This window comes from Dama dama, chromosome 12 (genome assembly GCF_033118175.1).
Source record: "Dama dama isolate Ldn47 chromosome 12, ASM3311817v1, whole genome shotgun sequence".
Classification (NCBI taxonomy): domain Eukaryota; kingdom Metazoa; phylum Chordata; class Mammalia; order Artiodactyla; family Cervidae; genus Dama; species Dama dama.
This window is the reverse complement of record NC_083692.1, coordinates 59,058,333-59,077,303: the sequence shown is the minus strand read 5'-3', so window position 1 is coordinate 59,077,303 and position 18,971 is coordinate 59,058,333. Positions and strand designations below refer to the sequence as shown.

Genomic DNA, 18,971 nt, shown 5'->3' with positions numbered 1-18,971 from the left:
TAGTTCTTTATCCTACTATAAGAATGCTTAGGTGCACTTAAGTGGAGTTTAAAGGAGAAAAATGAAACAAGAGACAAAATATAGTTATAGCATGATGTTTTTCTGATGCATATTTACTACACTAACAACTGTTATAAAAAGTTCATTTATTAAAATCAAGCATCCCACAGATGCTTAAATTGCTATAGTGACAACTTCTCCTTTCAGGAAAGAATAAAGATTGGTACTATAGACTTGAGTCAACCAACATGCAGGAGCTAGCTGTATATTAAAATCAACAGGAAAAAGGTGACCATACTTTTTAGAATTAAAAATATTGATAGTTTAAAAAGAAAAGAAAAATTGGACCTACTTAATTATATATGCAAGACTAACTGAAAACTACTTTCTTAGTATTTAGGAGGAAAAAAAAAAAGCACACTTCCAAAAAGGAAGCTCGAAGAGTAAAACAATTAAAGAGAATGAGCAAATTCTGATAATATGAGATATTCATTCATTCTCAAAAATATCTACTGATCACCAGAAATTGTGCCAGATGTTGGTAAGATATAGCAATAAGCAAAATAAACATGAATTCTGCTTTCCTGATCTTTTCAATCTAACTCAAAAATATTTCTTAAATCTGGTCAGTTCTCTCCATTACCCTCCAATCTTCAAATCAGACTATTAAACTTAGAAGGTTATGCAATATGACCTCCTTGCCACAGGTTTCTTCCAAACCCCAGTTCCAAAATTATGTTCCTAAAACCAAACTGTGTCACATCCTACATAAACATGATACTGGATTTCATTGCTTTCAGTACACAATTCTAATTTCATGAAGATAAAGCCACTTACAATTTAACCTCAGTCCACCTCCCCAGCCTCATCTCTTGCGATACTCTAAAACCCTTCTTCTCTTCACTGCCTCCTCCATGCAACTCGCCCTCCTGCAACTGAACATCATCACTTCCCATTTTCAGCCATTTAAGACCTCTGAAGAAACCACTGGGGCTACACAGGGAATTAGCTAATGAAATCTGATTTTAAGCAGACACACAAAAACATGGAAAGTATGACATAGAACTGTCTTCTCTTCCCCACTAGAGATAGTTTTAAAGTAGTCTGTACTAGGTATCTCTAATTTCTTAGTTCTCAAGCTCACCACTCTACTGAAACTCACTAATAATGTCTGAATATCTTTTTGTTTTCTCTAGTTATTAACACAGTTAACCAGAACTTCTTAAAACTTTCTCTTCTCTTCCCACTGCACCAGGCCCGAGCACTTGTCTCATGCATCCCACCTGGGCTGGTGATCTGTTTCACCATAGATAATATACATGCTGTTCTTTCGAAACATCCCACCCTCACCTTCTCCCACAGTTCAAAAGTCTGTTCTGTACATCTGTGTCTCTTTTTCTGTTTTGCATATAGGGTTATCATTACCATCTTTCTAAATTCCATATATATGTGTTAGTATGCTGTAATGTTCTTTATCTTTCTGGCTTACTTCACTCTGTATAATGGGCCCCAGTTTCATCCATCTCATTAGAACTTGGCTTCTCATACACCATTCTATCAGTGAAGCCTCCTTCTCTACTACTTACCTTCCCTGCCACCCAGTGAAGGGTCCCATTTTTGGAACTGTTTTGGCCACATGACACCCAAAATCCTGAATGTAAATGCTACAGGAGTCAGGTAGATAATACATCATGTTAAAACATAACAGGTGACAGGCAGTGTGGCAAACTAGAAGGTGCATGGACCTAAACAGGAAAGTGTTCTCAATGGTAGCTATTTTGTCAGGCATTTTGATTTTCTTTTTTCAAGAAGAGTCTGAAATCTAGATTTTATGTGGAATTTTCATATTTGTAAATATAAACAGATTGCAAATAATTCAAAATTTTAAAAAATAAACCTGGAGCCCCTATTCACTAGGTGGAGAACCCCTATTCACTAGCAGGCTATCAGTCTGAAACATCTACTATATTTTCTCCTGAGTGAGCTCACCTTCTTAGATGATTTTCAATCACTAGATAATGACTCCCTAAATATTTATGTCAGAAACTCTCTGAAATCTAGACAAGTGTTATGAAAGACTTGCTAGGTATCTCTCTGTCTGACAGACCCATACATGTATACTCCACTTCACAATCACTAATCAAGCATCATCTACCTCACCTTCGTAGCTAGAAAACTTGTCCTTACCCTAGACTTAACCCTTCTCAACTTTCACACCAAATCAGTCCCCAAATCCTTTTTAACTCCAACTCACAAACAGCTCTTAAAACTGGTCAGGTCCTTCTATTCTCCTGTCTAGAACACCTTCTCTTACTTCTCTTTCCTCCCAACTCTCACATTTATTCACCTGATAAATCCTTAGTAATTTTCATCACTTAGCTCAAATATAATTGTCTTTGTATAGCTTTTCCCAACTCCTCCTGAACTCCTCCATCAAAATCTTTTCCCTGGCTTCAGTCCTATAAGCATCCTCTCTCTTTTCTATATAAGCACCTAACTTATATGGACATTTCTACGGCTAAAAGCCATAATTTCATCTTAAAATCCACAACATTTGATGCACAGTAAATGCACAAAAGATACCTGCTTAGAGAGCATACATGTATTGTATGTTTGCAAATTGCTAAGACTTGTAATAACTTGTAATAGCCTTCCTAGGTGGCTCAGGAGTGAAGAATTCACCCGCCAATGGAGGAACCACATTGGAGACAGGGGTTTGATCCCTGGATGGGGAAGATATCTTGGGTGAGGAAATGGCAACCCACTCCAGGATTCTTGCTGGGATAATCCCATGGACAGAGGAACCTGTGTGTGTGGGGGGGGGGCGGGGGGGGGGGGGCGGCTATAGTCCCCCAGGGACTGCAAAGAGTCAGACACAACTGAGTGACTGAGCAGACACAGGACTTGTAATGAACGGCTAAAGGCTAAATGAGTTAAGGATCAGAATAAATGTTAGGACAATAAAAGCAGTTCTTGGTCACGTTCACAAGAATAGTAAAGGAGAATCAGTTCTTGGAACAGATGGAGTAATATTACAACAAAAGAAAAAATACAGAAGAACTCAACTCCTATTACATCTGGGTCCACAGAAATAATCTTCAGAACAGCTCTGTGCTCTTACTCTCTCTTGCCTTGCTTAAACATCAATTTCCTCTTAAGCATGTATTTTCTATTTTTCCAATCTGAATACTATTTTCCTCAATAGTCACAAATATATGAAGGGTTGAGCTTTAAAATTCCTTCCTATGATCATCTAACTACTCTCAGCAATCTCTGATGGGCCAGAATACATCATCTAGTCAAATGCTGCTTTTTTAAGTGTAGAAAAAAACTTGATTCTCAAGTTCTCTGTCAAATTATATGACCTTGTCTGGGAAACTACACAGACCTCTAGAAAGCACTTATTTGAACAGTTTACTAAACAGATGGTTTATAAGTTCCTGAAACAGTGCTCATAGGAAATCAGTTTAGATTTACTAAGATTACACCATATCACACTAGCCTCATTACTCCATTCACATGACTAGTCCCACAAATAAAGTCATTTGGATCTTTGCTATACATATGACAGTCTCTTGTGACAAATTTGGAATCATAGGAGAAAAGGATGGGCAAACTATAGCCCACAGGCCACAATGAGCCTACTACCTTTTGTATAAATAAAGTTTTACTAGAACACAGCCTACACTCATTATTTTATGGCTGCTTTCCTGTTACAAAAGCAAAGATGAGTGGTTCCAAGAAAGGTGAACATATATATAGTCCACAAAACCTAAAATATTCACTCACCCACCTAGCCCTTTACAGATAAAGCCTGCTGACCCCCGAATTAGACAAAGAGGTAAAATGGCAGCTGACTAAAAGGCCATAGTGAAAAAAAGTGGTAATTTATTAATCTAGAAGTATGTCTCTAATAACATTATGTGAGGAATATCACCTATTACACTTTTTCTAATATTTTTAATAATAATTCAAACTGAAACAAACTAAGTTTCTTAGACTGGCATATATTACAAAAAGCTAGTAGGATATCTACAATGATCAATGACAAAATCAGATTTTTATATCTTGATATGCTGGACATAGTCTCAAGAACAGTATTAAGTTTTAGAGAGATAAATTTGAACTCAAACTTGGATGAGAAAAAAAAAAAAAACCAATAGCACACATTATAAGAAATCAAAGATATAACATACTAGTATCTCCAGTGAAAAGTCCTAGGGAGTTGAGACATCTGTAAACTCACTAAGTAAACAGAACAACATGCTCCCAAAAGTTAATGGTAAAATTATAAAAGAACATCGTATTGAATAAAGGAAGTAGGCGTTTCATTGCACTTTGTGTGGTCAGAACAAATCTAGACTGTTGTCTTTATTTTAGAAATCACAGTCTAAGAGCAATTCAATGAAAATCTGAAAACCAATCCAAAAGATTGGTTTGCAAAGTCTCAAAAGGTGAAAATTTAGTACATGGAAAAATGCTTTAAATAATGGAATGACTTATTCTGAAAAACAGTTTCATCTTATCTAACATAGTCCAGAAGAGAGATTAGAATTAGTGAATCAAAGTTAAAAAACAAAACAAAACAAAAAAAACAAATAGGAAAGTCAGATGCAAACTAGCTTTTTATAGATAGGATGGATAAATAATAAGGTCCTCCTGTATAGCATATGAAACTATATTCAATATCCTATGATAAAGGAGTATGAAAAAAAGTGTATATATATATATATATATATATATATATATATATATATATAACTAAGTTATTTTGCTGCACAATAGAAATTAAACACATTGTAAATCAATTATATTTCAGTAAAAAACTTTTTAATGCATGCCATACCTGATATTTATAGTTCTACTACAGGTTTGTACCCTAAAAATGCACTGAATTTTAATAAATTCTCTTTTGTATAATTCCATCCAAAATATTTTTTTAAAAGCATGGTACATTTAAAATTGTACATATTGAATTATCAAGTATATTCTTGCTAATAAAAAACAGCTATTCTGGAAAAAAGTTAATAGGAAATTTAATTTTAACTCTCTATGAGGAAGACACTTCACCTAACTAGAATTCTATAAAAAGGAACAGACAGTTTTATGAGCAATAAGCTCCCCAGCGCTCAAACAGACGCTGTGTGACTACCACCTGTCAGTCTGCATGTAGATCTGGTCTCTTGTAATTCTTATAATTGTCTAAGAATTTAACTACTTTCGCTTTTAAAAAGAGTCATAGAAAAGTTACCTGACTCAGATGTAAAATAAAGTCTCCCCTTGTCAATAGTCCCGTCCAAGGCCACTGTTCGGGGCAGAAAGTGGAGGAATGGGGCAAATAAAGGAGGAATTCCTGCATGAGGGTGTAGGGAAAAGCTGCAGCGGCCCATCCCAGTGTGCCAGTTCCTGAGAGGGGTAGGGAGGGTGTTCACGGGAGTGGAAGGTTGGGGGCACAAGATGTTAGAGATCAATCAGAGCATAGAGACTATCCATACAACAGGGCAGCTTGATGCAGGGTGCTGGAGCCCTAGTGGGTAAGGAGCGTATTTGCATGGGAAGTTGGTCCAGCAGCAGTGGACCAAGATGGGATTGTCAGAATTTGAGGAGGGTTAGGAGAAAGTATACAAAGAAGGAGAAAGGTTTCTATGCCAAAATAGGGTGTCTACACCAGTGTGGGGAGATAGGCCTGCTGGGAGACTGGTCACATACAGAAGGGTTGATCAAACAAATAAATATATTAAGAAAAATAGGAGCCAGGTTATCTGATAAGATAACAGAATTACAAATGTAAAGAAGGGGAGGCAAAAATAAAGTCTGTGGTAATGAACCTGGATTGAAGAGAATTCATCTAAAGATATATAAGATATAAATATAGATGTATATGTATGTGTTATTATTGTTGTCTCAGTCATTAAGTTTTGTCTGACCCTTTCGTGACCCCATGACTGTAGTCCACCAGGCTCCTCTGTCCACAGGATTTCTCAGGCAAGAATACTGGAGTGGGTTGCCATTTCCTTCTCCAGGGGATCTACCCAATCCAGGGATCAAACCCACATCTCCTGCTTTGGCAGGCAGATTCTTTACCACTGAGCCACCAGGGAAGCCCATGTATATATGTATACACATGCACACGCACTCCCTAATTCTGACCTTGAAGAGATCAGAGGAGTAACACTCCAGTATCAATGAGCTCATGGAGCACCAAGATCATGGTTTCTAAATACCATTCTCCACTAAAAGGAACCAGGAATTTTTAGAAAACAACTAATTCCAGGCTTGAGTAGTCAGGTAAAGAACAAGGTGAACCTGGAGCATCTTATGTCAAAAGAGAGACAGGGACAGAGAGGCAAACTGAAGGAGCTCCCACTGGCCAACTTGAGACAATCTGAATATCAAAATAACTAAAGAAGTAATGAGCTATGTTCCACTAAATAAAATAAGAATCAATGAGTCCATATTAAAATAAACCATAGCTCAGTTGGTAAAGAATCTGCCTGCAATGCAGGAGACCTGGGTTCGATCCCTGGCTCGGGAAGATCCTCTGGAGAAGGAAATGGCAACCCACTCCAGTATTCTTGCCTGGAGAATCCCATGGACAGAGGAGCTCGGCAGGCTACATACAGTCCATTGGGTAGCAAGAGTTGGACACAACTTAGCGACTAAACCACCAGAAAGTGTGATGAGGAACAAGGTATTTACATAGCCATAAGATACTCTACAAAATATTTATTACCAAAGGGTAAGAAGTCCTTTAAAGTAGAGAAATCTAGAAGACAAACCCTTAATCAAGGGACTGAAGTGACCATCACCAAAACTGGGACACATCAAAACTGTGTGTCATGTGAGAAAGTACAATGAGAAGAACTTCTATGGCATTTCTGCCACAGCTCCATACATAACCTGAAATTTATCAAGAAAAAATATCAGAAAAAACTGAAGAGCATTTTAAACATTAATAAGCATAATCCTTAAAAATGTCAAGGTCATAAAAGTTAAAGGAAGAATGAACTGTTCCAGAGTGAACAAGGAGGGAAAAAAAGATACATGACAACTCAACACAACACGTGATTCTGAACAGGATCATTCTGCTATAAAAGACGTCATTGGGACAAGTGGCAAAAACCTGAATGGGGTCTGAGGATTACATAATATAATGTATCAGCATTCATTTCCTGGATTTTGACTGTCATAGTGTGATTATACAGGAAACTGTTTTTGTTCATATGATACACTAACTATGTCAATAACCTACTCTCAAGTGGTTTAGGGTACAAGGGAGTATCTTATTTTGTGCATGCAACATTCTAAAAGTCTGAGCTAGAGACTAAGTTAAAAAAACATATAATCATTTTTTTTTCATTTTTTCAGAAGCCAAAACAGAAATAACAAGGAATTTCTACAATAAAATTTAAGTGAAAAATCATTTTTGAGACTACGGCATAGTACAATGGTTCTCAATTGTTAACCGTACATCAGAATCACTTGTGAGCCTAGAGGCCAATCCCAGGTCAAGTAAACAAGAACCTCTAGGGGTAAGATGCAGACAGCAGTATTCTTTTAAAGAATACTGGTAATTCTGATGTGCAAGGTGAAGAACCAGTGGCCTAGGCCAGACCCTGGGGGTAATTCACACCTGGAGGTCTAGCTTAGGCACTTCTCTATGAAGTGTTTCTGGTCTTCCCTATCCAGAGGTAATCCTTTTCTCCACTGCACCTTTGATTCATTTGTATAATAATAGCCTTAATTATCTTGTACTGCAATTATTCATTTATAATACTTTTATTACCCACTAAAATAAATTCCTTCCAACACAGGGACTGCTGATATGTTCAGTGTTGTACGTTGCTCAGGGCAGTATCTGACACATAACAGGCATTCAAAAATGTTGATTTCAAAAGTAAGAAGAAAAAAAAAAGAAGGAAAGTAGAAAGGGAAGAAAAGGAGGAGAGAGGAAAATAAAAGACTCAATTTCTTTCCTCAGTAGCTTACAGCCAGGAAGAATGAAGTAACAAAAAAAAAATGGTCAGAAGAAAGTAACTCTGGCATTGTAAAATCTTCTCTTTCCTTGTGCCCCACTGAATTATGCTGCAAAATCAAAGTACGTTTTCCAAAATTACTTCTTAAACTTAAAAGTATCTGAATATTCTGGTTTTATTCTCTTTCTAAAAATACAAAACTCAAACTACTTTTTTTCAACTTGTTTAAGGCTTTGGATGTTTTTTTCTCTGCAGGTAAAAAAGTTTTGATGGAAAAAAAGAGATTCTCATCCCATCACATGCTGAAAAATCTGAAAATATCGTGGTTATTAGTCTGTAAGTCCACCATTTTCCTGTCTTGCAACACTAGGAATTATAAAAATCACTAATATAACCATGTATTAAAAAACAAAGATAGAAGTGACATACAATCAGTAGCATTCTAGCTAAATTTAAATACCTTTTAACACTTACCTTATCTGCACACATTGACACTTTAATGTCTTGTTGAGATATTTCATAATGTCGGATATTAAAAACATAATTACCAGCCAATTTCAAAATATCAGCTGAGATATACTCCAGCACAGCCACGATATACAGGGACACATGGTAGTCCACTTTGTACCCTAAAACTTCCTGTGGAAAAAATAAGCAATTTAGTTCCCAAAAATGGTACACTGTCAAGTAGCAGTTAAAACGCACTTAAAATTTGTATTTAACATTCTTGCTTATAAACAGCTTTCCAGAAGCCAAATGTCTAAACTCAAAGGTACCACAGGATGTAAAATGATCTGTTGGCTCAATATCAGGGTTTTGGTTTTGATTTTTAAAATCTAACAAATCTGCCTTTAGTATCCAACAAGAAGAGATAGTTGATTCTAAGATAGAAATTTTAGACTAGTCTTCACTGAAAACCTCTTGATATATTATCCAAAACCCATCTGACAAATATTTGCATTTTTTAATTAATATTCCCAAATTATAACAGTTTCTACTGAGGGGAGGACATATATGTGGGGGGTCTCGAAACAGCTACCAAAGGATACTCAAATTCAGGTACACCAGCTACTTTGTACAGACTAAATAATAATAATACCCAACACCCAACTTTTCCAATGTATATAAAAATATCTATAACAAATACAAATGAATTTAACAACAGTTCTGAACTCACAGTAGATTTTGCATTATACACAACAAAAAGCTGAAAGTCAATCAGGGTAGCAGTCATCAGAAGATGCCAAAAAGATGCATTATTTCTTATCATTAACTTTTAATACTATTTGAAAAGCAACTGATTTTATCAGAGTATATTTCTTTTTACCTTTCACATATATTAAGGAACATATATGTATGTATGTATGTGTATATACAAGTATATACATATTCAACTGCACATACAGTCACATAGACCATGTATATAAATACATAAGTATATTTATAGACCATGTATATAAATACATAAATACTATATAAAGGACTATTTGTTAAAAACTTCTCTCAATGCTTTTTTGTGTCTGTTTTTTGTATGTTTGCTTGTTTGCTTTTACCTTCAATGAAGGATGGATTTTGTCCACAGGCAGTAAGAGAGGATTTCTTCTTTTTCGTTTCTCTATGGCAGACTGTGCATCAGCAATAGCCCATTTATCAATTGGATGAGGAAAGGTCTTTTGAACTCGTTCCTGTTCAGATCACAGCAGAACTATCATTAACAGAAGTGCTCATAAACAGAAAGTTCATACAAAATTAACTTCATCATCATTCTCATGCCAACAGTTAATAGTAACATAACCTGTTCTGCTTCCTGCAATAAATGAAAGTTTTTTGTTTAAAAAAACTCAAAACGCTATAAAGATTTTTCCACATAATTCCCACAGGTAAACAAAAAGGTGGAAGTTTAAGCAGAAAGCTTTAAGTGTAAGCATAACTAAGATAAAATTGGGAAAAAAAGAAAAAGTAATAATGTTAGAGATTAAAGCAAACATAAAACATGCTAAGTCAGTGATTCTAAGGTCAAAGTTTCTAGGGTTAAAATTGTTTACCCAACAGAAGTTGTTAACTTGTTATTAATAATTATGCAGTTATTCTCCTTCTGCTAATCTCAGAGCTTTATAGAGAAGAATTTTAAAAAGGAGAAATATCATGTACCTCTTAAAGAATCAAGTGTGTGGCAGAGTTCAGAATAGTTTAAAGAAATGTATCATTGGCAAAAACAATACAAACCTTTTATATCATCTAATCTTATTAACAAATGTTACCAGTAATTGGCAAGAATAATGAGAAGTAATGATAACTGAATCAAATTCCAATTCATCAGAATTTCCTATTTTTAAAATTATATTCTCAGCTTCTAGCATATTTAGCTTTTGAAAAGTATGCTTTTATTATACCTGGTGCTGCTGCTAAGTCGCTTCAGTCGTGTCCGACTCTGTGCGACCCCATAGACGGCGGCCCACCAGGCTCCCCTGTCTCTGGGACTCTCCAGGCAAGAACCCTGGAGTGGGGTGCCATTTCCTTCTTCAGTGCGTGCATGCACGCTAAGTCGCTTCAATCGTGTCCGACTCTCTGCGACCCCATGGACAGCAGCCCACCAGGCTCCTCTGTCCACAGGATTCTCGAGGCAAGAATACCGGAGTGGGTTGCCATTTCCTTCTCCATTTATTATATTTAATTATGTCCAATTCTTACAGCAGAGAACAGGGAAACAAATGCACTAATTACCAGAGTCCCTGAAAATGTTAATAGATCTATTGTTGCTACTGTCAGTTGCTAAGTTGTGTCTGACTCTTTGTGACCCCATGAACTTCAGCACACCAGGCTTCCCTGTCCTTCACTATCTCCCAGAGTTTGCTCAAACTCAATTCCATTGAGTTGGTGATGCCATCCAGCCACCTCATCCTCTGTCGTCCCCTTTTACTCCCGCCCTCAATCTTTCCCAGCATCAGGGTCTTTTCCAGTGAGTCAGCTCTTTGCATCAGGTGGCTAAAAGTATTAGAATTTCAGCTTTAGCATCAGTCTTTCCAATGAGTACTCAAGGTTGATTTCCTTTAGGATTCCCAGCACCACAGTTCGAAAGCATCAATTCTTTGGAGCTCAGCCTTCTTTACGGTCCAGTTCTCACATCCACACGTGACTACTGGAAAAACTATAGCTTTGATTATACGCACTCTGGTCGGCAATGTGGTATCTTTGCTTTTTAATACGCTGTCTAGATTTGTCATAGCTTTTCCTCCAAGGAGCAAGTGTCTTTTAATTTCATGGCTGCAGTCAATGTCCGCAGTGACTTTGGAGCCCAAGAAAATAAAGTCTGTTACTGTTTCTATTTTTTCCCCATATTTGCCATGAAGTGATGGGACCAGATGCTTAGTTTTCTGAATGTTGAGTTTTAAGCCAGCTTTTACACTCTCCTCTTTCACCCTCATCAAGAGTCTCTTTAGCTTCTCTTCACTTTCTGCCATTAGAGTGGTATCATCTGCACAGATACAGTTCTTGATATTTCTCCTGGCAATTTTGATTCCAGCTTGTGAGTCATCCAGCCCAGCATTTCACATGATGTACTCTGCATAGAAGTTAAATATGCAGGGTGACGGTACACAGCCTTTTGATGTACTCTTTTCCAAATTTTGAACCAGTCCGTGGTTCCAAGTCTGGTTCTAACTGCTGCTTCTTGACCTGCATACAGGTTTCTCATGAGGCAGAAAGGAGGTCTATTACTCCAAAATAAGATTATCTTTTACCCTGGAAGTTGCTGCCTTATTAGAAAATAATCTTCAAAGAAAGGTGATATAAACAATATAATGCCAAAGGAACTTTTAAAAACTATACTGACAGATATTTCTAAAAATCTAGAAATACTCACATGTAACTGAGCCAAAACAGGTATTTTAGCACTAAATTACCCATGATCTTTTAGGTACACACACACACACGCTTCCCTGGTGGCTCAGACAGTAAAGAATCCGCCTGCAATGTGGGAGACCTGGCTTCAATCCCTGGGTTGGGAAGATCCCCTGGAGAAGGAAATGGCTACCCACTCCAGTATTCTTGCCTGGAGAATTCCATGGACAGAGGAGCCTGGCAGCCTGGCAGGCTACAGTCTATGGGGTTGCAAAGAGTCAGACATAACTGAACGACTTTCACATTCATTCACTCATATATATACATATATGTATATTTTTTAAATCAATGAGTAAATATCTTTATTCTACACTAGTCCTTTATTGAACCTAATATTTGTATGCAGTAAAATGCACAGATCTTAAGTGTATAATTAGATGAGTTCTGAAAAATGTTTACACCTGTGTAACCATCACACTAATTAAGATTACACAAAATTTCTATCATCATAATCTCAACCTTCATAGGCAGCCACCATCCTGATTTCTATCACCATTACTTTCAGCTATTTCTGATTTTCATATAATTGGAATCAATAAATACATACTCTCTGGGGTTTGGCTTATATTTTGCTCCATGTGATAACTGTAGATTATAGCTATATTATTGCATATATCAATAGTTTATTCCTTCATTTTACTACTAAGTAGTATTCTATTTTATGAATCTATCACAATTTGTTTTCCCATTTTCCTATAGATGGAAATTTTAGCTGTTTTCAATTTTTGCTTGTTATGAATAAAACTGCTTATACATTCTTATATAAGTCTCTTTGTGAGGGTATATTTTCATTTCCTTAGGATTAAATACCCAGCAATAAAACTGCAAGGTCATAGGTTAGGTATTTAATTAACTATAAGAAACTGCAAAAAAAAAAAAAGAAAAGAAACTGCAAAACAATTTTCCAAAGTAGTTAGGCCATTTTATACTCCTACTAGCAATGTTTAGAGTTCCAGTTGCTCTACATCCCATCAGTATTCCATGTTATCAGTCTTTATCTCTTTTAGTGGGTGTGAAATAATATCTCCTTGTAGTTTAAATTTCTATTTCCCTTATGAATTATGAGTTTGAATACTTTTCATATGCTTTTTTTTTTCATATGTTCTTTTATGAACTGTCTGTTCAAGGCTTTTGCTCATTTGGGTGAGCAAAGAATCTTTTTATTATGGATTTGTAATTGTTTTTCTTTTTTAACATATTCTGGATACAAGCCCTTTGTAAGGAATACATATTGAAAGCATTTTCCTAGTTTGTGACTTGTATCATTTTTATCTTCACATCAATTTTATTCTTTTGATATTTATGGTATTTTGAGTCCTCTGTAAAAAAAAAAATTTAACATCATCTTATAAAGATATTCTCCTGCATTTTCTTCTAGAAACTTCATAGTTTCAGCTGTTATTTTTAAGATTATGATGTATCTTAAATTTCTGAGATTGGTTTCAAGGGTTTTTTTCCCACCAAAAATTTATCCAGTTGTTTTAACACTTATTTTGGCCGAATAACTTTACTTTCCTCATTGAATTGCCTTGACATCTTTGACAAAAATGAATTGATCATATACCCTCCCATATGATTTCAATGGTTTTAGTTTCCATGATAATTTTAAATGATATAGATACAGATATAAAAACTAATTTACACAGTGGTTCAATGACTTTTTGAAATAATAGAATAATTTTTACCTCCACATCTTGAACAGTCCTTGGTTGAGCCATGCATAATTTATTAAGCAACTGAAAAATCAGCTCTTCAATATAATAGAGAGACTCTTCATTAGCTGAGAGATTGGGATGTACTTGTTCCTGAACCTTAAAAAAAAAAGTTCTCAATTTAAGTACAGGCAAAATGATACTTATTAAACAAAAGTCTGAGAATCTTACATATAATTAATAGTACTTTATCAGAATGTTATTCAAATACAGACATAAAACACACAAAAAAATGGGGGAAAAAACTGTTGGCTTCTGTAAACTTTTCTTAACTCATAGAAGTTGTTCTTAATCTTTTTTAGACTATGGTGTTGGAGACTGAGCAGCAAGCAGATCAAACCAGTCAATCCTAAAGGAAATCAGTCCTGAATATTCACTGGAAGGACTAATGCCTAAGCTGAAACTCCAACACTTTGGCCACCTGATAAAAACAACTGATTCACTGGAAAAGACCCAGATACTGGGAAAAACTGAAGGCAAAAGGACAAGGGGTTGGCAGAGGACGAGATAGAGGATAGACAGCATCACCAACTTAATGCACATGAATTTGCACAAACTCTGGGAGGCAGTGGAGGACAGAGGAAGCTGGCATGCTGCAGTCCATGGGGCTGCAGAGTTGGACACGCTTTAGCGACTAAACAACAAGACGACTCTATGAAAATCAACTGGAAGCCACTGGTCTCTCTTCTTACCACCAAAAAACTATACACACGTAAAATATTCTATACAACTTCAGAGGAAGCATGGATACTCTGGAGTTAATTAATAAACCTACTGTGCACAAGGATCCTATTAGGGATGATATCAGTCACTCTCACAAAAGTCCTGAGGCTGCTAAATTTCTGTGATAAGAGGAGAGGCAGCCAACTATCTGTGATAACTTTGTACATGGTTTGGATTTTGCCCTTCCTGTGACAATTATAATCCTAATGTTTTTTTCTTTCCTCTTTGAGTAGAGCTATTGCAGTGCCTCAGAGGTTTGTCTATGTGCTTTGGTGGATTGCATGTGAGTATAAAGCCCAGTTGTTGGGGGTAGGGTTGGGGGTGGGGGTGGAGGAAGCTTGGCTAAGTGTAGGCCAATGGTGGAGCTGAAGCACTATCAGCCCCACAGAGGTGGGTCAGAGGTGTTCTGCTCCGAGCTACATTTCCCCTTACCCAGAAACAACACCATTCTTGCTCCCATTCCTACACATCCCCCTCTGGCTCAGATGAAAGCCACACCACTCTGCTTACAGATAACAAGTTCAGGTGCTTTGGGTCACTGGTCTTGAATCTACCCTGTTTTTTCAGTGTTGCGATCCAACTCCAGAGGCACTTTCTGAGACAAGTGGTTGAGGCTAGTGGTCATGACTGAAAAGTGATACCAATACTGTACCACGTAAGTGAGTCAGATGCTTCTCTTCAGTTTCAGCATGATTACTACCAACCCTCACTCTCCCAGGGAGGCAAGGGGCAGGACCCTTTTCACTTAGGCTGCTGACTCTATTACAAAACTATTTCCTACAGTTCAAAAGAGAACATTCTGCATTAGACTTGGGCTACACGCAGAATCACCTGGCTGTGGGTTAGAAGAGGCACCACTAAATTTGAGGCCCAGAACACCCTGGGAGGTGGGTCTGTAGAGTGTGTCATAGAGGTCTTCAGTGCGTTTGGGCCCAGCTCACAACTTCCGGGCCAGCCTACTGCTGAGGTCCACATTAGCACATACTTGAACTTCTCTGAACTAATGCAGTTCAGATGTTTGACCCCTGAGTTTGTGAACAGAAAACTGAGTAGCCCAGCTACCCAAGACAGACCAGATGTCCCTCAAAAAGCATGGGTTCCTGGCTACAAACCCTAGGAAGGTGAATCAAATCTTTTTCCTTTGGCTTTTCTTTCCAAACTTATTTGCTTTTAAGAGCTATAAACTCTCGCTATTGTTTCCTATGTCCTCAGGGCCCCTGGGTATACCTATAAAGCTTGATGATTTCAGAGTAGATGTAAGCCAAGAAACCATGGCACTGAATGTGCTGAGTTCAGACAAATGATATTTATATACACATTTAAATTTGAAGACAATGTGTAATTCTTTAGGTTTCGAACACTGTAATTAGATATAAAGCAAAAATTAAAACATGTTGCAAAGTTAAAAAATGAATAAAACAAACATACTAGAAGTCTATGAACACTAGGTCATAAACGCCAGCAACAGAGGTATCTCTGAATGACCATATGATTTTATAAATTATAGAGGTGCCCTACTTCATAGGGCACCTCTCTACTATCCCCAAGAAAAAGACATGCAGAAAGGCAAAACGGTTGTCTGAGGAGGCCTCTCAAATAGGTGAGAAAAGAAGAGAGATGAAAGCCAAAGGAGAAAAGATATACCCATATGAATGCAGAGTTCCAAAGAATAGCAAGGAGAGATAAGAAAGCCTTCTTAAGATCAATGCAAAGAAATAGAGGAAAACAACAGAATGGGAAAGACTAGATATCTCTTCAAGAAATTTAGAGATACCAAGAAAATATTTCATGCAAAGACAGGCACAATAAAGGACAGAAATGGTATGGACCTAACAGAAGCAGAAGATATTAAGAAGAGGTGGCAAGAATACACAGAAGAACTATACAAAAAAGATCTTAAAGACCTGATAACCACGATGGTGTGATCATTCACCTAGAGCCAGACATCCTGCAGTATGAAGTCAAATGGGCCTTAGGAAGCATCATTATGAACAAAGTTAGTGGAGATGATGGAATTCCAGCTAAGCTATTTCAAATTTTAAAAGATGATGCTGTGAAAGAGCTGCACTCAATACGCCAGCAGATTTGGAAAACTCAGTAGTGGCCACATGACTGGAAAAGGTCAGTTTTCATTCTAGTACCAAAGATATGGGCAATGCCAAAGAATGCTCAAATTACCGCACAATTACACTCCTTTCATATGCTAGCAAGGTAATGCTCAAAATCCTTCAAGCTAGGCTTAACAGTACGTGAATTGAGAACATGAAGATGTACAAGCTGGATTTAGAAAAGGCAGAGGAACCAGAGACCAAATTGACAACATCCGTTGGATCACAGAGAAAGCAACAGAATCCCAGAAAAATATCTACTGCTTCACTGACTATGTTAAAGTCCTTGACTGTGTGGATCACAAAAAACTGTGAAAAATTCTTAAAGAAATGGTAATACCAGACCACCTTTCCTGTCTCCTGAGAAACCTGTATGCAGGTCAAGAAGCAACAGTTAGAATCGGACATGGAACTACAAACTGGTTCAAAATTGGAAAACAAGGCTGTATATTGTCACCCTGCATATTTGCATTGTTTCCCCATCTATTTGCCTTGAAGTGATGGAACCAGATGCCATGATCTTTATTTTTTGAATGTTGAGTTTTAAGCCTGCTTTTACACTCTTCTCTTTCAATAGATGGGGTAAAAATGTAAACAGTGACAGACTTTAGTTTTGTGGGCTCCAAAATCACTGCAGACAGTGACTGCAGCCATGAAATTAAAAGACACTTGTTTCTTGGAAGAAAAGCTATGACCAACCTAGATGGTGTATTTAAAAGCAGAGACATTACTTTGCCGACAAAGGTCCATATAGTCAAAGCTATGGTTTTTCAGTACAGTAGTCATGTATGGATATGAGATCTGGAAAATAAAAAAGGTTAGCATCAAAGAACTGATGACTTTGAACTGCGGTGATGGAGAAGACTCTTGAGAGTCCCTTGGACTGCAAGAAGATCAAACCAGTCAATCCTAAAGGAAATCAGTCCTGAATATTTATTGGAAGAACTGATACTGAAGCTGAAGCTCCAATTCTTTGGCCACCTGATGCAAAGAGCTGACTTACTGGGAAAGACCCTGATGCTGGGAAAGACTGAGGGCAGGAGGAGTAGGTGGTGACAGGGTAAGATGGTTGGACGGCATCACTGACTCAATGGACATGAGTTTGAGCAAACTCCAGGAAATAGTAAAGGATAGGGAAGCTTGGCGTGCTGCAGTCCCTGGGTTGCAAAGAGTCGGACACAACTGAGCGAGTGAACGACAACAACAAATAGGATTTAAGAATGCTGATATAATGATACAGAAACAGATGAATGGAACAGAATAGACAATAGAGAAACAAGCCTACAGATACATAGACCCTTGGTGTACAACAAAGGTGACACAATGGGTAGGGGGAGAATTGCTGAGGAAAGGGGGGCAAGTGGATGAATAATGAACAACTGGACACTCATACAGAAAAGATGAAATCAACTCCTATTCATACTTGATACAAAAATCAATTTTAGTTGGATTTTAGACCTATTAAATAAAAAGACTTAATAAAGTTCTGATGATATAAAATAAGATAATGGATAACAATCTCATGACCTCAGGACAGAAAAGGAGTTACTAAACAGGACACAAAAATTACTATCCATAAAGGAAAGGATTTAAAAACTTATCAACATTAAAATTTAAAACAAGTTCAGCAAAAGACATCTTTAAGAAAATGAAAAGCAAGTTACAGAGTTGAAGATCTATGTTAACACATAACACAAAAGGGCTCACATCCAGAATATATTATAAAGAGCTTCTAAAAATTCAACAGGGAAAAAATGATGAAAATCCTAACAAAAAAATTGGCAAAAAATTTTAAACCAGCACTTCACAGAAGAAGACATTCAAATGGTCAATTAATGTGAAAAATGTGCTCCAGCTCCTTAACCATCAGGGAAGTGCAAATTAAACCACAGTGAAATCCATCACCCACTTACCAGACAAGAAAATGAAAAAGTCTGATAATACCAAGTGTTGGTGATTACACGGAAAAATGGGAACTCACATACACTGGCACTGGGGTGCAAAATGGCTCTATCACTTCGGAAAACTTTGTTGTCATCTACTACAGTTCGAGATGTGATACCCTATAATTCAGCAATTCTACTCTTCAATATATTTATATCTTTTAGAGCTCTATCATCCAATACTGAAGACACTAGCCTCATGTGACTAGTATGAGCACCTGAAATGTAGTGTGCCCAAACAGAGATGGACTATAAAATACATAGCAGATGTCAAAAATCTAGCATACAAAAAGAATGTCAAATATCTCAATAATTTTTTGTTGGCTAAATGCTGAAATGACTACATTCATTGGGTTAAATATGTTATTTAGATAAACTTGATCCGTGTCTTCTTATATTTTTAATGTGGCTATGCATACATGTACATGCGTGCTCAGTTGCTAAGTCAAGTCTGACTCTTTGCAACCCCACGGACTGCAGACTGCCAGGCTCCTCTGTTCATGGGATTGTCCAGGCAAGAATACTGGAGTGGATTGCTACTTTCTTCTTCAGGGGATCTTCCCGATCCAGGGATTGAACCCGCATCTCCTGCACGGGCAGGCAGATTCT

The 18,971-nt window shown here is 37.1% G+C and overlaps 1 protein-coding gene across 1 annotated transcript in view; it reads right to left on the bottom strand.

Annotated features, from left to right (window-relative positions):
- Window positions 1-18,971, bottom strand: part of SOS2 (SOS Ras/Rho guanine nucleotide exchange factor 2) — a 105,366-nt gene that overhangs the window by 72,362 nt on the left and 14,033 nt on the right. Inside the window, exons 2-4 of the mRNA XM_061157406.1 lie at window positions 13,562-13,687; window positions 9,530-9,661; window positions 8,451-8,615 (exon numbers count right to left, since the gene is read on the bottom strand). Coding sequence (XP_061013389.1) covers window positions 8,451-8,615; window positions 9,530-9,661; window positions 13,562-13,687 — 423 coding nt within the window. The remainder of the gene's footprint in view (window positions 1-8,450; window positions 8,616-9,529; window positions 9,662-13,561; window positions 13,688-18,971) is intronic.